The sequence below is a fragment of the Aricia agestis genome, chromosome 17, assembly GCF_905147365.1.
Source record: "Aricia agestis chromosome 17, ilAriAges1.1, whole genome shotgun sequence".
Taxonomy (NCBI): domain Eukaryota; kingdom Metazoa; phylum Arthropoda; class Insecta; order Lepidoptera; family Lycaenidae; genus Aricia; species Aricia agestis.
The window spans coordinates 8,647,306-8,671,339 of record NC_056422.1 but is presented as its reverse complement, the minus strand read 5'-3'; the positions used below and the strand labels follow the sequence as shown (position 1 = coordinate 8,671,339).

General features: G+C 35.9%; 1 protein-coding gene and 1 long non-coding RNA gene across 4 annotated transcripts in view; one reads left to right on the top strand and one right to left on the bottom strand.

Moving 5' to 3' along the window:
• LOC121735277 (protein split ends) overlaps window positions 1-24,034 on the top strand; it is a 118,912-nt gene that overhangs the window by 22,466 nt on the left and 72,412 nt on the right. For all 3 annotated transcript variants that reach the window (XM_042126049.1, XM_042126051.1, XM_042126050.1), the window contains exon 2: window positions 2,402-2,716. In XM_042126049.1, coding sequence (XP_041981983.1) covers window positions 2,402-2,716 — 315 coding nt within the window. The remainder of the gene's footprint in view (window positions 1-2,401; window positions 2,717-24,034) is intronic.
• On the bottom strand, window positions 15,172-17,291 carry LOC121735279. Its single transcript, XR_006036833.1, has 4 exons — window positions 17,024-17,291; window positions 16,420-16,625; window positions 15,590-15,694; window positions 15,172-15,336 (listed from the first exon to the last, which is right to left on the bottom strand). It is a non-coding gene; the product is annotated as an uncharacterized LOC121735279 (long non-coding RNA).

The following is a 24,034-nucleotide window of genomic DNA, read 5'->3' as shown; positions in this document are numbered from 1 at the left end:
ACAATGTGAGAGAATGACGATAAAATTTTTAATTTATCCTTAAAAATTAATAAAATCTCTCCAGCGAACACCCAAGTATAAAAACAGAAAATTCTTTGATTTGATAAATTGACATTAGTGCCAACTTTCAAAAACTAATTTTGAAAGTTTGCACTGTCAATGTTTAAAACAAATTTTTACAAGCCACTTGTAGTCATATTACTTGTAGTACTGGTTTTTATACAATCATATTCTGAAAGCTTTTAGATCTACTAGCTATTTGACCGAGCTTCGCTCGGTATTCGATAAAACACGAATAAAATGACATTTTCCAAAAATTATTCCTAGCTAGATCGATTTATCGCCCCCGAAACCCCCTATATACTAAATTTCATGAATTGTTGGAGCCGATTCCGAGATATATATATATATATATATATATATATATATATATATATATATATATATATATATATATATACAAGCGTGGTCTGTTCGGAGTCTTGTCTTGGCGTTTATCGTTCGGATTAAAGGTCAAACAAGATAAATCGGTTAAGAGTAAAGACTACAGAGTCAGACATTAAAAACAACTGATAAGTAAAATATAATGTGCTTTAGTTGTAACTCATAATAATTATTATATTAGGTTGGGGGAAAAGTTTCTTCGCATTTTATATAAAAATTCAAAAGGTCTTTTATAAAGCTTATTTACAATTGAGTAAAGTATATAGGTGCCATCTTGTTCGATAACTTTTTGCCATTTTGTTGGTAGGGACATGATCATATTGCTATAAAAATTTTGGGGTTTCTGATGAAAAAACTGCGACAAATGGTTTTGGCAGTCCTCTTGTGATGTGAACCTGTCACTGCCTAAGGAATTCTGCAGCGACCGAAACAGGTGGAAATCTGAAGGTGCAAGGTCAGGAGTCAGGACTATACGGCGGATGCATTAACACCTCCCAGCCAAACTCCCGTAATTTTTGCTGAGTGGCTAAAGATGTGTGAGGTCTAGCGTTATCATGGTGAAAAACCACACCCCTCCTGTTGATTAATTCCGGCCGCTTTGTCTTAACTTCTTGCTTTAATCTCATCAGTTATTCGCAGTACAGTTCAGAATCGATGGTCCTGCCTGGCGGTAACAGCTCATAATGAATAATGCCCTTTCAATCCCACCCACACACACAGCATCACCTTGTTGCGATTTAACCCGGGTTTCGCTACAGTCTGTGAAGCCTGACCGGCCTTTGACCACGATCTTTTTCGCACGTTCTTGTCGTACGTGATCCACTTTTCATCACCAGTTATCAGCTTCTTCAAAAATGGTTCGGTTTCAATGCGTCGTAATAAAGAATCACAAATGAGTACATGGTTCATTAGGTTTCTTTCAGCGAGCTCATGAGGCACCCAAATATCGAGCTTTTTTGTGAACCCAGCTTTTTTCAAATGCGCCAAAACCGTTTTGTGGCCAATCCCCAGTTCTACATCGTGACTACTAATATGCCGATCTTGCTCCACTTTTTCAAAAATGGCATCAGTTTTGTCCGTAACAGGGCGACCAGAGCGACGTGCATCTTTGATATCAAAATTTCCGGATTGAAAACGCTAAAACCAAATTTGCGCTACTCTCACAGATTGCATTAAATTTAGGTCCATAAACATCACAAATTTTTTTCACGGCTTGTGTTGCATTTTTACCTTTTTTTGTAATAAAATTTTAAAATGTATCGAATTTCTTCATTAGAAACACTCATTTTAACAATAAGAAAAACAAATGAAAATCTCACATTTACCTAATTTGAATTTGGAATTGTCTTCTGTTAAATTAAAACTTTTTAATTATACCAAAATCAGTCAGATACAATTGGTATCTAAGCATAGCCCAAGAGATTTTATGACAAGTTCATACATAAGTACTATAAATTATAATGCGAAAATACTTTTTTTCCAACCTATTATTATTAACTTGTAACTCATAATTATTATATTATAGAGCTACCTCAATGGATTAATTATGATTTATGGATGAAGCAAAAAGGATGGTCGAAATTAATATCGGTCCAATTTTCAAATTATGATGTAGCAGTTTGAAAATTGGACCAGAGAATAGAGAGAGAGAATTCGTATTTTATTGTAAAAAGTAATGTACCTCTAACTACTTAAATTAATATAATATTTGACTAAAATACATCGTGTTATGAGTTTTAGGGTTCCGTAGTTTATTCAAATTTTTACCATGTAAACGCAATACGTACAATCTTTATTGCATATTAAATTACACGTTTAACTTTTTTGTTATTTTTGTCTTTTAAAATGTATGTTACATTATTATTAAATATAACATCTATCAATATTTTGCCTAAAGCTGAAAAGCCCTTTTTGCGATTGTCATAAACGTGTATTTTAATTGGTTCGTCTCTTGCAGCTATGGCCGAGTCCAGAATGTCAAGTTATTGGGTCGAATGGAGAGCGCAAGTGCAAACACGAGCGGGGGCGCCAACAGCGGCGTCTGTGCCACTGTTGCCTTTATGGACATCAAGTCCGCGTCGAAGGCTCACAACGTGGAGCACGTGCTCGACGAGCGAACCCTCACCACGGAGTATTACGAGCCGGCCGCGATACCATCGTCCGCGGGCGCCCCCTCCGCCGGCTCCTCGCCTGCCGGTTCCGGCTACTCAGGTTCTTCATCCTCCGTGAATTCTGCACCCGCTCCTGTCTCCACCTCGCGCTACCACCTATCGTGAGTATTGCTTTTTCTTCGCCACGGGAGCCATTTGCAGATTAGGTTAGGCGTTTTCTGAATATCCATTCTTTATTCGATAACAAAGTATCGGACGTGTGCTTATTAATGTATACGATAAGCTTACCTATTGTAATGGAGATTAAGATAAGATGATGATTAATACTGATTAAAGGTTTTTCGCACTTTTTGCGGATAGGGAAATTGTTCTTGTAAAAGTTCGGATGGAGAGAATTTCGGCCATTAACCTATAGGTTTTTATTAAAAATAAAACTCCATTTCTATTATGGTATATATGGTACATCGTAGGATGATTTGATAAATCGAATTTTCGCGAAAATTCTAGGGATTTCGCGAAAACACGGATTTATCAAATCATCCTACGACATATATACCATAATAGAAATGGAGTTTTATTTTTAATAAAAACCAATCTTTCCAACTATTCAACTTTCTTCGCTATTACCTATTGTTTCTGATTTCGCCTACAACGCCCGTTGCCAACTCGAGAACTCCGTCGGGTGGATATCACCAATAACTGACTTTTTCCTGGTTACTTCTGTTTTAGACCGGATTTTGGTCTATTCACTAGCGTCAAAAAATGAACCAATCAACAACGCCATTGATTAGATAAACTGCTGACAAAAAACATCAGAAATCGCGCATTAGGCTGGCCGCATACACACGTTTTCCGCATACGATTTCCGAAGTCGTTTTCCGTATTCTGAAATCTGAATGCATAGAATCAGTATAAAATAAATACATTAACGTGCGCACACGTTGTCTTTATTCCGAACGGAAACGTTAGCGCGTGAAAAAAACTAACGTTTGCACTAGTCTCATGGAATTCCGAATACGGAAAACGAATTCTGAAATCCAATACGAAAAACACACTATAATATGCGGCCAGCCGTCGTATTAAATCAACTTTACCGCTACATAATTAAACTTTTTTGGGATAATCTGCAAATGGCTCTTTAATTTCTATTGCGGGGGTGACCTGCCTGCAAACGGTATAAGTCGCTCCTCCCCGATCGCCTTTGTTTACATCCGTTTAACACAAACACCCGCTGTAATTTTTCAATTTGACAGAAAAACTCGCTTCAAGCTTGAATCGTTGTTGTTATTGAGGCTCAAAAATAATAATAATTAGACTAAGCATGTATGTCATTAGTCTCCGCACATAAAAAGGACTCCGCCGCCGCCATGACAGTGAAGCCCTGTGAACCACCACTTATAATGGATTGCAGTGATCGCTCGGATTGCAGTGGGGGATACCCTTTAGTGACAGTGCAGTGAGAAATGTGTTAAAGCGGTTTACCGTGCTAAGTGATGGAGTGCAGTGAAAAATAACAAATTCGGAAGTCATACGGAAGAATTCGTCTCTCACTGTGGCTGGCGGCGGTTCCTAATTGGTTATATGTATGCACCTTGTTATTAACTCTTGTGAATTTTGTGTACCTCCTTGTATCTTAACCTTTTTCGTATTGGATGTTTTTGTCGAACTCGAATCCCTAGAAGTCGAATCTCAATGTTTTAAATTATTGTGTGTCGCACAATTATATTATTATGTGTGTTATAATTTGTCGAAGTATTTTTGATTGATGTAATTTATCTTATTGGTGTAACGTTGGCACAGGGCGTTAGAATGTAGTGAGACTTTGTAATGGAGAACTGGGATAAACCAATATTTTATGGCCATTTTTTAAATTTTAAACGTTTCTGCCACAAACTATAAGTCGCGCATTTTAATGGATTATTATCAGATTCGTCATTCGTTACAAAACACCTTGGTTCATGGTTTATACCAAGGTGTGTCCGAAGTTTTATAAAAAAATCTGCACCTCGTTTTCTTTGCCGAAAAAACATTCTAACTACCTCTAATTTTATCCTTAGACCACGATTAGATTTTTTTAGCTCGCATGGGATTGATGGGAACTCTTGAAGCTTTCTTTCTGACGATGAATCCAAGCTCTCCACAAAAATTGGTCTGTGGCAGTATTTCTTTTATGTCTAAATATCGATTATAGAAAATATGACTTTTTGCATAAATTATATCTGAACCTAATTTAAATGTGGAGACGAAATAAGTAAGCTAAAATTACCAACGCATTACATATTAATATTATTAAACAATAATAACATAAGTAGTAAGTGTACATAATAGTTCGTGGCGGGAAGAAACATACCGGTGACCGTCATGCCAAGTACGCGCGCAGAGTGTTGCTAGTTGCTACTTGCTAGTCGTGTGACTCACGAGTACTCACGACTCACGAGCAAGCACGCCATCGGCCATCGCACGAATGCGTCAGTGTCTTACGGGCATACACATATTTAATTTGTAGTAAAACTACTAAATATTTAAACACTCACCCTCTTACTAATAAAAAGTTACACAGCGTGTATCTAAGACGGTGCATAAGATTGTTTCTACTAATAATCATTTTTTTGACAAAGGGCCTGTATAACGCTGTTGTAATGTAACTTCCATACAAATTTCCACAATGCTAACACAAGGTCATCACCAATATAGTATAATGGTGTTTTAGAGTGTGAATAAGGTCAAGATGGCGGATTTTTAATAGATCAGCTGATTATATTTTATTTCGAATATGTAGTTTTGAGTGCGTTTGCTGATTTCTACCACTTATTATCAAAGACACATAAAAATAACTATTAAATATGTTTTATTTCATTAATCAACTGAATGGAATAGATTTTCAATGTTACAAATTTAACGTAATGTAACATACATCGCGATTGTTTTATTTAGGTTACGTTCCACTAAGCACCTACAACAACGATAACGCTCACGAGTCACGACCGTAGTTTTTTTTTCGTTCCATTCTTATTCCTTTTTAGGGTTCCGTAGCCAAATGGTAAAAAACGGAACCCTTATCTAAGATTCGTCATGTCTGTCTGTCTGTCTGTCCGTCCGTATGTTACAGCCACTTTTCTCCGAAACTATAAGAGCTATACTATTGAAAATTGGCAAGTATATGCAGTCTGTGAACCGCATTAAGATTTTGGTACAAAAATGGAAAAATTATTAAAAATTTTAGGGGTTCCCTGAAACAAAAAAAAAATTTCATCTAACTTATACGTGTGGGGTATCTATGGATAGGTCTTCAAAAATCATATTGAGGTTTCTAACATCATCTTTTTCTAACCTGAATAGTTCGCGAGAGAGACTCTTCCAAAGTGGTAAAATGTGTGTCTCCCCCCCCCCCCCCTCTAACTTCTAAAGTAGGGGCATGATAAGTCTAAAAAAAATATATGATGTACATTACTAAAAAAACTACAAACGAAAATTGGTTTGAACTAAATCTATCAAGTAGTTTTTTTATACGTCATAAATGGTAAACATTAAATAAACTTTCATTAAATCAACTGAAACATAAAAATAAATCAAAACCCTTTTAATCTCATAAAAATAAACCTAATTGATGCTGCGGAACCCTACATAGGCAAGTCCAACTCGCACTTGGCTGGTTTTATTACCTCTAATTTTACTAACTTTATTATTATTATTTTATAATAATTTTTAGAATTTATATTAAACCGCTTATTTCGCATATATAAAGATGGTAGGGAATGTTATTATTCGACAAATTTACTATTCGAATAATTCGAATATTATAGAATAATTCAAATTTTTTAAAAAATGCTGAAAACTCTGAACAAAAGTAACAACAAACTTCGTACAACCATGTACAACCTATTTTGCTAATACTACGAAGTAAGCACTTCTCATTTTTACTTTTATCAACATAAATCTTTATAAATGACATAGTTAATATTTATCGTTATACACTTTAAAAATGTATATTTTAAGGTTACAGCTGGGCAATAAAAGAAAAGCTGTAAAGTGTAAACCGTTTTCGATCGTAGCACCTTTTACTTTTCTCATGTGATTATTTATTTATTTAAATCAGGCTACATAGGCCCATACAATAAATACCCTAATGACTTACATACATAAAAATTATATAAACTTAACAAACTACACATTATCACGAATTAACGGCGACGTGACGCGCGCTTTATTCCGGAGTCTCCCCCGGAACCTTCGGTAAACCACATCAGTTGGCCAGAATTCCTCCGCTTCAAAGGTCGGGAGAAGATGCGTCGGTACTCTCACCACAAAGGAACTGAAGTTGACCTTGCGGCGAGACTGCAGACGCTCGACCCTCAAGTGGAGGGATGTCTTCTTACTGATGTAGTCCACGACGTCTTCGACATCCATGGACCAGTGCAGGCGGGATATGTACAGGGGCGTCGCGGGGACCTCGCTCTGCAGGCGCAGCTCAGGTACATATGGCGCGGTGCCGCGATGGTTGCGGGCGGCGGGCTTCTTCTTCCTTCTCTCTACCAGTATGAAGCCCTCCTCATTGCACCTCCTGCTCTCGTCCTTGCCAGGTCGAGAAGACTTAGTCTTGCGGCTCTCCGTAGTCTTGCGACTCTCCGAAGCCTTACAGCTCTCATTTTCCCCATTTTTATGCGCCCGCGGGGGAGGTGCGGGGCGACCAGCAACAGTTGCGTAGTTTTGCTGAGTCGCCTGTGGACTCGGCGTCGGCGCAACCGGGAGGGGAGCGCGGGCGGGGGCGGCAACGGCGGTGTTCGTTGACCCGTCCGATAATGCTGACGGGCTAAACGTGATCGCTTGTGCGCCCCGGCGATGGGTGACGTATGCGGCGTCAGGTGACCTACATAATGAATTATTACTTTTTAGTGGTGATAATTCATTACGTAGATCACTAATGGTAGTTTCTGACGCCTGCAATCTACCCCGAATATTCGAATAACATACCCTAAAAGCTGGTGATCTTATTAAAACGTCCACTTCGACCCACCCACCTTTAAGATGGGTCGTTTTTAGCTTTGCATTAGCGAAAATAGACGTCATGAGTGACGCTTTTGCCACGATCATAACGATCGCGGTCGACATGTGGAACGGCTGAGGGAGTATTTTCAGCGTTTGAGCGCTTAGTGGAACGCGCCCCTAACACGTCATAACTCATAAGTGACAAAATTTGACAAATTCAAATTTTATTAACTTTGACATTAGTGTTGCGTTCAAAAACCATGAAAGTAAAGTGTCATAGGTCGAACATTATATTATTTACGAAATTCACGTGACTCTACTGATTAATAACTGAAAATGTTTAAATATCAATCTTGTGTCTAATTATAATTACCAGGTTCATAAAAACATAACTTTTTAAATATCCAATTTTTGTCATCAACACCCGAACATCAGATAGCGTGTTACTTAAATTCCTGAACGTTTTCCTTTGAGTCTACAGTCTATGGTGTATAACGCGATTTTAGTTATACAAGTCATAACTGTCATTATCATTTGATTATGAGCAAAATTGCCCTGTGCAATGTGTGGGTAACCCAAATAGCGTGTATAACTAACTATTCATTAAACACATGTCGCTGGCCCCGGGCAATAAAGCGGTAAACGCCGGTTACGCCATTTTTAATGTTATTCCATTTTTGGCTTCTCTGAGTATTGGTCTATCACCCCTATTTATTTCATATTTTTAAATTAATATTTAGTTATAATAAATGACAATGACAGCTTTATTGCACGGAAAATTCTCTTAAAACTAAAAATGTATTCATACATTACTCTATGAAACATAACACAAAAAGCCGTTGAACATCTTTACACTACATATCTTAGCAAAGAATAAGAGTATTGAATTTAACGACGTTTTAGGTAATAAAAATATTAAAACATATTACGCCGTACAAGCTATTACGCCTTTCTTCCCGGATTTTTTTTGTTTTCCCCCGGCGCCATACTGTCATGTTACGCTGAACACCTGCATCCAGGGCCGTCTCTAGCCCATGTGGCGCCTGTGTGCAAACATTACCCTAGCGCCCCCTATCAACGCGCGCGCGGTCAAAATGAAATGGGTACAAAGTAAAAGTACAGTTTTTCCGGCCGCTTAAGGGTGAGGACTCTAAGCGGTGGCTTCTTTCGTTCCACCAAACGAACTATAACAGCACATTAAGTTACCACAGGTACCTACTGTCAAATGATGATGGGCAAAAATGTATGGGCTCTGGTATAGGGCTCAACAGGAATGGATTGTATATTTTTAGGAATACCCATGAACATTAATGACCAATAGGGCGCTTGTCAAGATTCGTTGTACTTTTTAAGTAAAGCCATGTTAAAAGTGACATCAGCGCTCATACATTTCATTCTGATAACATCACGTTACATTATAGCATGATTATTTTTAGGGTCCCTCCAAGTCCCAACAAGGAACCCTTATGTTATACTCCCCAATCCCCTTCTCCCCTACACATCAAACGGTTTTTTTTTAATAATGCTCTTGTCCCTGATTTTAAGTTGAGGGATTTATGTTCTTAATACAATTTATATAACACTTATACAGTCTTATCTTGAGCAATATACCAAAATGCCAATGATCCTTTCTCCAATATAAAATAGATAACAAACTCTATTGTTATTTGTTTGTAGATTGAAGTTTTTTCGGTTTTGACCATGATGTGCTCTTGAGGCTTGACTGACCCTAACAAGCCTAACCCCAAAACTTAAATTTTATATCGCTTGAGTACTTCAATTTTACTTTAAATTTCTTGTTCTATACTTATTAAACATCACATCATGACAACATCGGTATTAATTCGATTTCATTGAAGAGCTCTAACTTCATTTATATTGCAAAAGCCGAGCCGCTCATGGCGCGCCTTGCTTTGCTGTAATAATACAAATATAAGAAGTGCTTCAGATATTACACAAAAATGTATGTTTAAACGTTGGTCAATAAAGCGTGGGCCGTGGCGGCCGGCCAGCGTGGGCCCGCGCCGAGTGCGAGCGACGCTCGGCGCCCCTAGGACCGCGGCGCCCGTGTGCACCGCACACATTGCACCTAGGGGAAAGACGCCCCTGCCTGCATCCCTTTGACTCCTACGCATGCTTTCTAGTATGGTTTACGTAAACTTATTAGCACAGGAAAATCAAACTTTCGACCTAGGAATTATTCGCATAGAGCTGAAAATTTGTGGTGATGTTAAGTATACCATTGTAAATAAAACCTCAAAACTCCTCGGCGATCCCCTTGTTCTAAAAAAATATTTTATGTATTTGACATAAAATAATTTTTAGAACAAGGTTACGAAAATGAGGATTTTTCCTTTTTTTTTAAACGGTAAATCGTATCAGAAAAACATGTAGGACATTGTAGATCATAAAAAATCTATAAAAAAATTATATCACTTCTATTCATACGACTTACCATTCATTATAAATAGTGGGTTTAAAGTTTGGGAAAATCATATATGAAGTAGAAGAATTTGTTTATGTTTTTTGTTCTAAAAATCAAAGAATTATTTCTGCGTTGGATAGTCTATTTATTGAGGAAGGCTTGAGGCTATATCGAATTACGTTGCGACCTATAAGAGCGAGGAATCTGAGGAAAATGTGGAAAAAATGGGGAAAAATATTTGAAAGTGCTTATCTCACGAACTACTGGATAATTTTTTACGGTATTTAGCACAGATATAGAGTAGACACCGGTGAGGGATATCTAAGGTGAAATTTTTGGCGGGAAAATGTACGGTTCTTATTAATTCCTAATTTACGTGGGCGGAGCCACGTGGAACGTCTACTGTAATATATGAGGGCTGTTTGAAAAGTTCTCCCTGTCCCTGACATACTTCTGCGTGACTTAGGGCGGATTCGACCAAACTGGAGAAAAATTTTACTCGAGTATAACTGTTTCCTGATCTAAGAGTAAGCTGGTTTTGCGTTTTTCCAACTTCTAATCCAAGAATGTGGTAATTACACAGGATATTTACACGGGCTATTTTGGTGGAGTAAATATTAAACTGAGAATAGTTGCACAACAGGGTGTCAACTGTCACGGTCGGTGTAATTGTGAACTATAATTGACATTTTATTATTTCATATTCTTTAAGTAACTTGGTAAAATGCAAACGATAATATCCTAGAGTAAATTTAAGGAGTTAAATTATTCTCATGATAGTTATACTCGTGTAACTTCAAGTTTGGTCGAATCGGGCCTTAATAAGCGTGTAACTTATACCACATATGGAACCATTACTTACTATCTTAAAACCCACGCTTTTTGTATATTGCTTTGTTAGGAAAAAAAATTTGAACACCCATATATATGCCAAGTCGAAGGCCCGCGTATTGAAGCAGTTATCGCGAAATCTAATAATATTGGATTCTTAATAAAATAAGGGGCCAAACGAGCAAACAGGCCACTTGATTGAAAGCAACTTCCGTCGCCCGTGGACACTTGTAATATCAGAAGAGCTGCAGGTGCGTTGCCGTCCTTTTAAGAGGGCATAGCGCAATAGGGCGGGGGAGGGTAGGGTAAGGAAATAGGGTACGGGATTGGGCCTCCGGTAAACTCGGCGAAACACAATGCAAGCGCTGTTTCACGCCGGTTTTCTGTGAGCGCGTGGTATTTCTCCGGTCGAGCCGGCCCATTCGTGCCGAAGCAAGGCTCTCCCACGGTAAAAAAATATTTATTCGCTATACTTATAGAAAACGAGTTCAGAATCGATGAACTTTAAGGTTGTTTGCTGAACATTTCCGACTGTTTTTGAGCCCGCAAACCAACATAATCTTAAAGAAGACATTGAAAGGAACAAATAAAAAAAAACCTGACACGTAATTAGGGCAAAATGACCTCCCTCATCACGCACATAATATCTAGGCTTGCCTGACTCACTTCCGGCCAAAAAAATTGGTTTGCGTGTTTTTTTCCTGAAAGGTAAAGAAATTTTCTATTGAATCTGGGGGCACGGCAGTGCCCCAGCCAAGTTTTTTAGCAAAGGCACGGCCGTACCATACAGAAAAGTATGAAGTGGTTCGCGGCTATTTCACACCCCATTTATCTTCGATGTTAACAAAGCTAGGGATTTAGAATTTCGGTCACTAGGAGCAAGTATTAAAACTAGCTTTAACCTCCAAATTACATGAAATTTCGATAAATAGTTTAATAGTTACGGATGGTCAAAGTTGCTACATTTTGTAATTCACTGACTGACAGATCATCAAAATTCTAAGGTACTTCTAACAGACTTAGAACCTTGAAAGAAGAAGGGGCATTTCGTACCCACCAATGTAGCACGTTGAGACATATACCAAATGAAAGGGCTTGAGAAGTTGAATATTTTATTGTACGACGAAAAATCTCTAAACCATGGGAGAAAAAAGTTAATAGTAGTAGAGAGAGTAAGTAGAAGGTAAGAAAAAATCACAAGAAAACATCCTGTATTATTGCATCAATTTCTAGTGTTGCTGGTAAAGAATCATTTCTACTGTCCGTCGACACACCTTGACAACAATTATGGACTAAAATATTACTTTACACAAGTTAGGAATTATTTGAACGTGAAGACAGTTAATATTATTTCATTACTTTTTAAGTTGTTTGGCGGGGGTTTTTTTAAATTTCTTAATTTAATTTTATTTCATACATTTAAACTTGTGTTGGTTATAGTGCAGACTATTAATTCCTATCAACAGAATCATATTCTCATGATTACCATTTATCAATGTCCTTTTCGATGAGGCCGTTAATATGGGCCCAAACATGAAACCTCCACTTTGGGTTCATACTAAGCTCGGTTCCTATAGAATCCAGGTGATGCTGCAGTAGCAGCATGTACATATTTAGTGTTTATCTACTTCTTACTGGTTATCGCAATCAAAATGAGCCCAAACACGAAACCTCTGCTCTAAGTTGGCGAGGAGTTGGATATCCTATTGATTACCAGGTGATGCTGCAACAACAGGTCAACTTTCCATTATTATGTGTATACGTATATTGTATATTCACAACTAGAATGAAATATAAAACCCATCAAACGACTACAAGTTGCTAATGGCCTTTCATGAACCAGATAAACCCTGATTGTCCAGCACTGAGCAGGCTGATGATGATGAATTATAACTAAGAACACTCTCGATCATGTCAGCTTTCAAACAGAAAAAACTATATCAAAGTCGGTCCACCCGTTTGGACGCTACGATGCCACGGACAGATACACACACTTCTCTTTTTTGTCGGGGGTTAAAAAGAACATCTTCACCTGCGCAATATTATCGTAGAAAATATTTGTAAAAACTTTATAAATTTAAGAGATTACTTTAATTTTTTTAACCGAAACGATTTTTAACCCCCGACAAAAAAGAGGGGTGTTATAAGTTTGACGTGTCTGTCTGTCGGTCTGTCTGTCTGTCTGTCTATCTGTCTGTCTGTCTGTGGCATCGTAGCATCCAAACGGGTGGACCGATTTTGATCTAGTTTTTTTTGTTTAAAAGCTGACTTAACAGAGTGTTCTTAGCTATAGTTCATCATCATCAGCCTGCTCCGTGCTGAAAAATCCCGGTTCATCTGGTTCGTAAAGGGCCGATTAGCAACTTGCAGTCGTTTGGTGGGCTTTATTGCATTCTAGTTCGTGACATTTATAAATATTTACACATTAATGGAAAGTTGACCTGATGCTGCAGCATCACCTGGTAATCAATAGGATACCCAACTCCTCACCAACTTAAAGCAATGGTTTCGTGTTTGGACTCATTTTAATTGCGACAGCTAGTAAGACGTAGATAACCAATAAATGTTTGCATGCTGCTGCTGCAGCATCACCTGGATCTATAGGAGCCGAGCTCCATATTACGAACCCAAAGTGAAGGTTTCATATTTGGACTCAATATATTGACGGTCTCATCCAAAAGCCCACTCCTAGATGGTATTTATTGGGATATAATATTATAATCCTGTTGATAGGAATTATTCTGGACTATAACCAACACAAGTTTAAAAAGCATGAAATAAAATAAAATTAAGAAATTTAAAAAACACACACCTTGACAACAATTATGGACTAAAATATCACTTTACACTTAGGAATTATTTAAACTTAAAGTCAGTAAAATATGTTATTTCATTAATTTTTAAAGTTGTTTGGCGAGGTTTTTTTTTAATTTCTTAATTTAATTTTTCCATATTTATTTGTCAGAAATGTGTGCACGTCGGTTCATTGAAGGCTCCAGAAGCCTATCTTTGAGAGGGCGTAAATCTACAATATCTATATAGAGTTCCACAATCCACAAGCTAGGTAAAAATCTTATATCGAATGTCAGTGACTTTCCTAAGTAAATATTGTCTCAGATGTAATTAAGCCGCTCTCTTCTATCTAATGGCAGATAACAGTGATGAGACAGACAACGAACCCCCAAAATAGAACCATTCAAGTGAACCAACTGATGATGAAGTAATCCATTTTCTGTTTTTTGAGATTAGCGGTAATTTGGTACAGAATGACTCGCAGCAATAAATATTAAAATGGAATGTAATATATAGATAGGATTTGGACAAAATCTGTTATAAAATACCAAATAATACCAAAAAATCGGAAAATTGGTTTAAAAATCGGAAGTAATGGATGAGAATGAATGAAGTTTTGGCATTTAATTTAAATTTTTGTCGCATTCTTATATTTTTCAAAAGCCCTGCAACATATCTTTAGAAGGTATTTCAATAGCCTTTATCATAATGTATTTTAAAAATCACTAGCAACAAAAGTCATTTAAATAGGCAATGGATGGTAATGAAGGCTTACCCGTGACAAAACGAGAATTTGCAACTAAATATTAAATTTTATCCGAGAAACAATGCGCACATCTTATATAATGTATGGCAGACATGGGCGTTGGGGTTCCGAAACATGTTTGCACGTAGATCTACAGATGCAGATTTGGTCAAAAACATAAAAATCATTTGCTCGGAACGATATGAAAAATTTCGCGTGACAAAATTAAAACCTACGTTCTCTCAATGTTGCACATGCACGAGTTCATTCTTATGTTAAAAATGGTTAATATGAGTATTTAAGCTAATGTTCCAGTACAAAACATGATAAGATTAATTACGAAAACTCTAAGAAAATTGTGTCTAAGCTTAGCAATCTGGGAACGTATGAGCGTTGGAAATGAAATTTTGGCTATTTGATGTTTAATATCTTTTTGATTAATTATCTCACGGTAATATACAAAAGTAGAACACTATAGACTTAACATTTTAAAAGTATTTGATCGAAAAAAATCATTTCGTAAATATCAAATTTTGACTCCGACAGCAAATGGGACCGAAAAAATAGAACCCCCATGTATTATTCTGAAGGAGCGACTCAAACTCACTGTTCATGGCATCTTTCCACTCTTTTGCTTTTGGGCCTGAAAGAGCTTCTTCAACTGTCAACTGGTTCTTTTAATACTGTTGATTGCTTGAACTTTGGATTCTCTTCATGACATAAATATGTAGTAGGTTTATTCCTCGGCCTCAGAGTTACATTACGATACGGCAACTATGCCTATATATATGATTCAGAATATATACCTTATGTGGAGATATCTGACGAAGATTAGTATCTTCGTCAGATATCTCCACATCAGGTACATATTCTGAATCATCTAACTCTGTTTTCATTTCGTCACTGGTGGCGTTCAACGACTGTTCATCTCCTGAACTTGTATTTACTACAGTATTATATTAAGTATCAGAGTCAGTATGAGATTCTTGATTTTCTTCTTGCTGCAAAGTGGTAAGTGGCATTATAACACAATTATTTTTAACTACATGTTCTAAGAAAATGACATCTCTACTTTTGTATATTTGCTTTTTATTCACATCGTACAGTCTGTATCTTTTTGTATAATCACAGTAACCAACGAATATCATTCTTATTGCTTTCGAGTCCCATTTTTGCCTCTTTTCTTTTTTGGTATATTATGTACCACTACAGGACAACCGAAAATTCTCATATTATTTAAGTTTGGTTTCTTACCCGTCCACATTTCATAAGGTGTTTTGAAATCCAAGGCTTTCATCGGCGAGCGATTCAATATATGCGGCTGTAGAAACCGCTTCTGTCCAGAAATATTTTTGAAGTCTGGAATTCAAAATTAAACATTTAGCCCTTTCCACCAGTGTGGGATTCATTCGCTCCGCCAAGCCGTTCTGCTCTGGCGTGTAAGGATTTGTGGTTTGATGCTGGATACCAGATTTGATCAGAAAATTATTATAATGAAAATTATTAAATTCATTATTCAAATATTCCTTTTCATTATCTGTACGTATAATTTTAATTTTTTTACTAGTACTTTTGAGAAAGTATACAAATACTTTTCTACTATAATCATCAATAAAAGTAATATAATATTTGGCCCCTCCTATCGAACTTGTCTCCATCGAAGCACATAAATATGAATGGATTAATTGAAGTAATTCAGAAGCTCTAGTCCCAATATTTTTAAATGGTTGTCTAGTCATTTTACCTTCTAAACAAGTAGTACAAATTTGATTACCTTTTTTTGAAAAATAATTCCTTCTGCACATTCTGTTATTTTATGCAAGTCTGCAAAATGCAGATGTTGATGCCATACATTTATATCACTCTCATCTACTATAGATAGAAATGCCGGTGCTTCGGTAACATTATTTAATAAATACATGTTATTGCCAGTTATTGCGATGCATAGCTGTCAGAATCAACTTTTTATTTTGATATATTTTACAACCATCTTTCTTAAATTTTACCTCACAGCCATTATTTACCATATGACTTACAGATAGTAAATTTGTTGTCAGAGAAGGTACAAACAAGATATTTTTGACCTGTATTTTGCGTATTATGCCATCTGAGTCCTTAATATTAAAATCCACATTGCCACAACCCTTCACTGCCACCATTTTGTTATCTGCCACTTTGATATTATTTATTGTAGAAGGTGAAACATTGTACATCCATCTCTTGTCCCGACACATGTGTAGAGACGCTCCAGAGTCGACATACCAGCAATTTTCATCCAACTCGGCAGCAACTGGAAATGCAGCATAATAAACATTTTGAGAGTTATCTGTTGTTGTTTTACATGCCTTTTTATCTTTAAAATAACAATTTTTACTTATATGCCCATACTTATTACATACAAAGCACCGTGGGCCTTTAGGTTGCTTTTTCTCATGTGAATTTTTGTATGACTTTAGACATAATATTTTTATTTGATGACTTGGCATAGTAGGCCACTGAATCTGATACTTTTATCTCCTGTAACAACTTAGTTTTAACATAATCTGCAGTAATAGACACACCTGAGCTCTCTAAGGCCATTATCATCGGTTTGTAGTAATCAGGGAGGCCATCGAGCAGCAACGTAAAAAGCCACTCGTCTCCTGCTACAAAATTTATATTATGTAATTTATGAGCTGTTGTCATTACCTTATTAACATAGTTCTCAACACCAGAACAGTTATCCAACGTTGTTGTTACCAAGTCACGCAGTAATCCTACTTTCCTGCTTAGCCCGGAGTCATCGAAGACTTTTTCTAACTTTGCCCATACCTGCTTAGCTGAAGTCGATTCCTGAACATGGACATAGTTTACTAGGTCTATCAATAAAATGATTTTTGACCGTGCTTTCGTATTTTTCTTTTCATCTGAAATGTAACCCGGCTTCGATTCAATTTCTTCCCATAACTCTTCATGTCCAAGTAATTTTTCATAGCGAACTTCCAAGATTGATAATTTTCTCTCCCAACGAGTTTTTCTATCGTTCCCATTGATATTTGTGAAGCCATTTTGTGATATGCAACTAATTAATTTTGCTCAAAATTTATCTTTAATCGTCAGCTCGTGTCCAAATGACCTGTTTGTTATCATGGGAGACTTTAATTTGAGTAATATTGTGTGGAACTCTTAAATTAATATGCAACTAATTAATTTTGCTCAAAATTTATCTTTAATCGTCAGCTCGTGTCCAAATGACCTGTTTGTTATCATGGGAGACTTTAATTTGAGTAATATTGTGTGGAACTCAGAGTGTGGTGACAATATTCAGTACTCTGGTGCATCAGGCGAGCCACAAATATATTTCTTGGATAGCTTAACTGAATGCAACCTAAATCAATTCAATTTTTGCAAAAATATTAACGGTAGAATTTTGGACTTAGTTCTGTCTAATGCTGAATGTTCTGTTTTGGCTTGTGACTCACCGCTTATACCTGAGGATGCCCATCATAAATCCCTGAACATAACTATATCACTAAATATCTCCTAAACTCTTGAAGTTAACTCACGAAAGAAATATATATTCACTTTGGGTAATTATGAAAGAATTAATATTGAGTTGAATAAAATTAACTGGAAGGAGCTCCTCAGCAAGGGTTCCGTAGATGAGGCAACAACTATATTTTATAACATTTTATATAGCGTAATAGACACTTATATTCCAAAAAAAAATTGTAAATAGACGCAATAAATACCCGGCCTGGTATAGTTCGGCACTAAAAAAGATTCTAAAAGTAAAATATAAGTACCTTAGTAAATACCGAACTTATGGAAACACATGTGATTATAACACATACTCTCTACTCCGTAAAAGAGCTAAGGCTCTGGAAGAGGGTTGTTACAAATCCTATATCGAAGAATGTGAATATTCTATCGTAAAAAACCCTAAATTATTCTGGTCATTTATTAAAAACAATAAAAATGTTAACACACTTCCCTATTCTTTGACCTACGAGGGTAACACCGCCACCACAGGTGCAGATGCTTGTGCTCTTTTCTCGACATATTTCAACAGTAATTTTCTTTCATCTTTATCTAATACCGACCGCACTAATAGTAATAATTTGTCTTATCTTTATAATAATAATAATAACTCTGTTAATAATATATCCAACATTGAAATAATACCGGATGCCATTACAAAACTACTCAAGACAGTGAACCTTACCAAAGGTGCAGGACCTGACAATATTCCACCTCACTTTATAGTTCAGTGCTCAGACGCTTTGTCGGAGCCTATTACTTTATTGTTTGATCGATCTGTAAAGGAAGGCGTCGTTCCAATAATCTGGAAATCTGCTTATGTATCTCCAATCCATAAGGGTGGCAGTACAAATGATATTAAAAACTATAGACCTATCTCTAAATTATGCATAATTGCTAAACTCTTAGAAAAAATTGTGTACGGTAAAGTTTACAGCTCACTCTCGACTCTTTTTATACCTCAGCAGCATGGTTTTCTACATCACAGATCAATTACATTTAACCTTCTATCTTTTGTTGACTTCCTTACAGAAAATATGGACTCAGGTGGTCAAGTTGACGCCATATTTACCGACTATAGTAAGGCTTTTGACCGTATTGATCACTCAGTGCTCCTTGAAAAGCTTTATAACGCCGGGATCCATGGCAGTCTCTATAGATGGTTCACCTCCTATGTCCGTAATAGGTCTCAAGCTGTGGTTGTCAACGGTTTTACCTCTCAGTGGAGTACAGTACCTTCAGGCGTTCCTCAGGGCTCTCTGCTGGGTCCTTTGCTGTTCAACATCTTTATCAACAATATTCATACATGTTTCCTCCATTCGGAATTCCTCTTATATGCGGACGACATGAAAGTGTTTAAAAATATCAAAATACTCAAGATACTGTATTGCTCTTACGTACGCAGTGTTCTTGAGTATTGCTCTCAAGTCTCAAGCATGGAGTCCTCAATATAGCACCCACATTGATCGATTAGAATCTATTAAAAAAAAAATTACAAGATTCTTAAAATTCAAGTGTGGCTCTTCTGATCCTAATTATGAATCAAGATGTTTAAGGTTCCACCTTCTTCCACTTTACCACCGACGTCGAATAGCAGACATCTCGAGTCTATTAAATATAGCCCAACAAAAAATCGACTCACCTCATCTCCTTTCCAAAATATATCTCAAAGTCCTTTCCCGATCCTCTATATTATCTTCCTATAACCCTTTGTTTACTCCTTTTTCCCATACAAATTATCGTAAAAACTCATTTTTTATTCGTGCAGCTAACTTTTTTAACGTCATAAGCAAACTCACGGATCTTGATTTATTTAATTCTTCAGTAAGAGCTACAAAAAAGCTAATCACTAAGCAATGGTTTGAGACCGTTTCTTATATGTTAAAGTTAGAACATACACTAAACTTGTTCATTTGCTCGATGTTACATTCATTGGTATACCTACTGTTATATTTCAGTGCGTATCTGTTTTTTTTTCTCGTAAACATAAAATACCTCTAATTAATTAGATCATAAGCTTTTGTTGTTATTGAGTGTCTAACTGTGAAAACGTGTAAATGGTGTTAAGTGTTTTTGTAGTATTTAAGATTGTAAATCAAATCACTGTATGTTTTCCTGATAAAATGAAATAGCTGAAAGTTGGCTGAAAGAACAAAGAAATCGCCACACGGCCGGCGAAGTGCGAAGTTACATTTTTTTTTATCTAATTTAATCACCGCAATAACTGATCCAAACACTGAATTTATTTTATTTAACGCGGACAGGGCCCAAAACCTAATTAAAATTACTGTTATTTTAACTAATAGCGTTTGGATTTGGAAATTAAAACGAGAAAACATACGAGCACAAAACTATATTCACAATGGCAGATACAAAAGAGAAAGGACAAGGGTAATGACAAAAATGACAATGACGTTGACAGATCAAATATGATGACAATTATTGAGACATTTATCTATGGCACCATGTTGCAATTAATAACTAATTTAACAGAAAGTAATGATTTGAACGACAATCTTCCTAACCCTGATGATTCTAATATCAATGTTTATGGTTTTGATCATATTCATAACGAAATTAGTTCTTTCAACAATTTTGCTGATTATTTAGATAATGAAATTGACATTGCAAATGGTGATCTTGAAAAAGACATTGATAAGAATAGTAAAACTTCGAATGTTTCGAATAAAGCCTTCAACAATGACTGTCCGATTAATAATATTGATAAGCCTGTTGACAATTTTAAAATTTCTAAATCTCCAGATCTTTGAATTTTTAGAGGTTTATGAAATTAACAATAATAATACAAATTATCAAAATTATAATACTAAAAATTTTAATCATAATGATTATAACAAGTCTTCTGTAAGTAATGCTAAAGATGATTCCGATAATGGAATTGACATCTTTAATAATGTTCAACGATCTGATTGTGATGAATCAGAAGATATTATACACTTAACTTCAAGTGACGAAGAAATTGTTGATTTGAAAAGAAAACGTAAAAGTAAGCAATCAACAAAATGTAATGACTAATGAGAATTTTCAATGTGATAAGAAAGTTGAGAAAGAAGAGAAATATAGTACATTTTCACCCACTGCACGTACTAAATATCCATACTATGTGGGTGAAGTTTCCTTTTAACCCAAAGTGTGTTTGTTGACCATAGTAAAATGCGCACTGATTTAGGATGTTTTTGTCCATTATCATTCTACGTAAGTTTTCGATTAAATGCAGCCAATTCAGTAGGATATGCAAGCTGCCTAGTGAGAGGTCATGGAGCTAAATTTATATTTCAGGTCGCCGAAAGGGATGCCCAATAATATCCAGGTTGATATTTCATGTAATATGGATATTAAATTTGTACATAAAGCCCATGAACAACCATTTACCCAAATAAGAGGTGAAAGACGAAAGCAGTTGCGAAAGTTGTCTGAGCATGTATGTTGCAGAGATATATTTAGGAAACTGCAGACAAAGCGCTGATGAACTAGAACAAAATGGATATACAAATAAATAATGTAACCGGTATGTAATCCAAAAAATAAACTCGGAAAGAAGAGCTATGGGTCGAAGAAAGGTAGAAAACGGAGATGTCTCCGACTTTACTCAATCGTGGGTTGATGACCAGGCTTTAAAAGATAGATATTAGAGAGATAAAACAACCTTTAACAATAGTCATGTTCACTAAACGCCAACAAGAAGCCATAAATAAATCCATTCCTCCCTGCAATACTTCATTTAGATTCCACAAGTGCTAATTTAAGAATACCAAAAGACACTGTAAACGCATTTATTATTACGCGCTAGTTTGCAGAGCCACAAAATCAACTGTACCGCTCGCTCAAATGTTAACGTGTAAACAAGACGAAAAAACTATAAAATATTTTTTAGGAAAGCACAGGGAAATTATTAAAAACATTTTGGTTCATCACCGATTAAAGCCATCAGATTGGTCGTGGCCATCGATGCACAGTATTTTATTAATTTATAATAATGGTATGGGCATTTCACAATATTTAAAAATAACATATGAATATTATATGGATTCCACGAAAAAACTGAAAAAAATCACCTATTTGTTAAGCTGCTGCGCTCACATAATGCATAGAGTTGCGATAGAAATTAAGGATTTTAGACCTAGGAAGTATAAAAGATTTTTAATGGAATTTATGGGTAAATTAATTCTATGCAGAACTCGTCAAGTGGATGCAACATTTAAATTAATAACAGCGAGTGGTATTACTGAGAAAAAATCAGAAAACAGCAGATATAGCCATTGAGAAACTTTCGAAATTGTCAGATGATAAATGTGACATAACCGTAGAAGATCTTCTATAGTTGGGGAGGGGAAGAGGGGATTTCGGGACTAGCTCGAGCGTGTCAGATTAAGCTTGTATAGGCTTCCGACATGTGTCTAGTCATCATGGTATAGAAATCAGATGTCTCACGTGGTGGGTTAATTTTTTTTAAATATTGAAATGTCATCGGATTTGTCTAACTAAGCTTCGCAGATATTTTATTTTACACTAAACTAAATGATTTAGCCCTTGGTCTAAATTATAATAATAACTGACCGAAACAAGCAATTTTCTGAATATATTTTCTTTTTCAAAACTTTAAAATAGCTGCAGTTTCTGAACCCACCGCTAAAATAAAAAACGCTCTTATTATTTTTTTATCAGTTTTACCTAATGTAAAAAACCTACTAGGTCTCCATGACGCTTGAGTGACTACAAAATTAGTACCTTCCCCTCCCATACTACTAGACGAAATTGAAAAAAATAAATTCCAAAAAAAAATATTCGAAAGAGGAAAGGGACATCTCAGCAAGAACCACCACCAATTAAGCGAAGCACAAATAATCATGTCACTTTTACTGAAAGCCTCACAACATTTCAATTTTTAAGTAATGGAATGGTTGATGATCTGAAATATTACCTAAGGTCAAGTAAGAAAATATAGAATTCGCACATTATACTGCAAACAAACAAGTGTTTTTCCATGAGACGAGTTTTACAATATCTCCTTTTGATTTGCACTCAGTTGCTGATTATGATGGATGGGTTTCTGGAGGTCTGATAGATGCATTCGCTTGTACATTGATGAACGACTGGTGTGATATCACGTATTCCTTCCCATTTATTACAACGAGTATTTGATCGATTCTCAGCAATGCCAATCCAGTCTAAACTAATAATTTATACTTGCAATCAAGAAATTGGCAAAAAACTACTTACAGTGAATTGTCATGATGCCCATTGGCGGGTATTGTTAGTTGATATCGAATTGGATGAATTGATACTCTTAGATCCCCCTTCAGAAAATACTGATAAAAGTCGAATCAAAGCTGCGTTTATCAAATTACTCGATGATTGTACAGTTCTGCCCACTACGTAGGCTCAAAAACATCAATTGGACAATAGGCTACTTGACCTATATTCAATTTCATTGAACAAATACATATTTCTAGTAGAACTTGGTATTGGAAACCGTATTTCACCCTTATCATCAAATCAAAGCTTATGATTGATAAATAAAGTCGATTTGAAAATATGATTTTATGAAAATAGGATTTGTACTGACGCAAACGCTTTTGCGGGTACTTCCGAATTGGATGTGACGTCATTCTATTCCTAATTTAATATCTTTTATTTATCGCGCTCGTTAATGGAAGTTTATTTGTACATAAATAATAAAAATAAGCCTAGAAAGATTTGTAAAATATATTTTATTGAATAATTCAAATAAAACATCAGTTTTATAAATTATCTCCATTTATTGTACACGGGAAATGAAATGGCCAAAACTTTTCTCCGAAAGTTTTCAATATTACAAATGATTTCTAATTTCTTTTATAAATTTTGGGCACTCTTAGACGCGTACATTTAGCATATAAACATTTTTTCAATAAAGAGAGCTTAAAATACAAAACGTATGACGTCACACTATGGCGGACAGTGTTTTCGGCGCCATTTATAAGGTATATTTTTCAATTAACATTTTTATGGGTTTCTACTGTGTAAAATATTAAAATATTAGTTTTTTTGTAATAATGAATGATTATGAAGCGATTAGCATGAAGAAAAAAATGAGGTCAAGTAGCCTATTAATGATGGACCAAGCACAAGAGCTTATCAATCAAGCAACGGTGGAGTGTATTGTATGTATTATCTCCA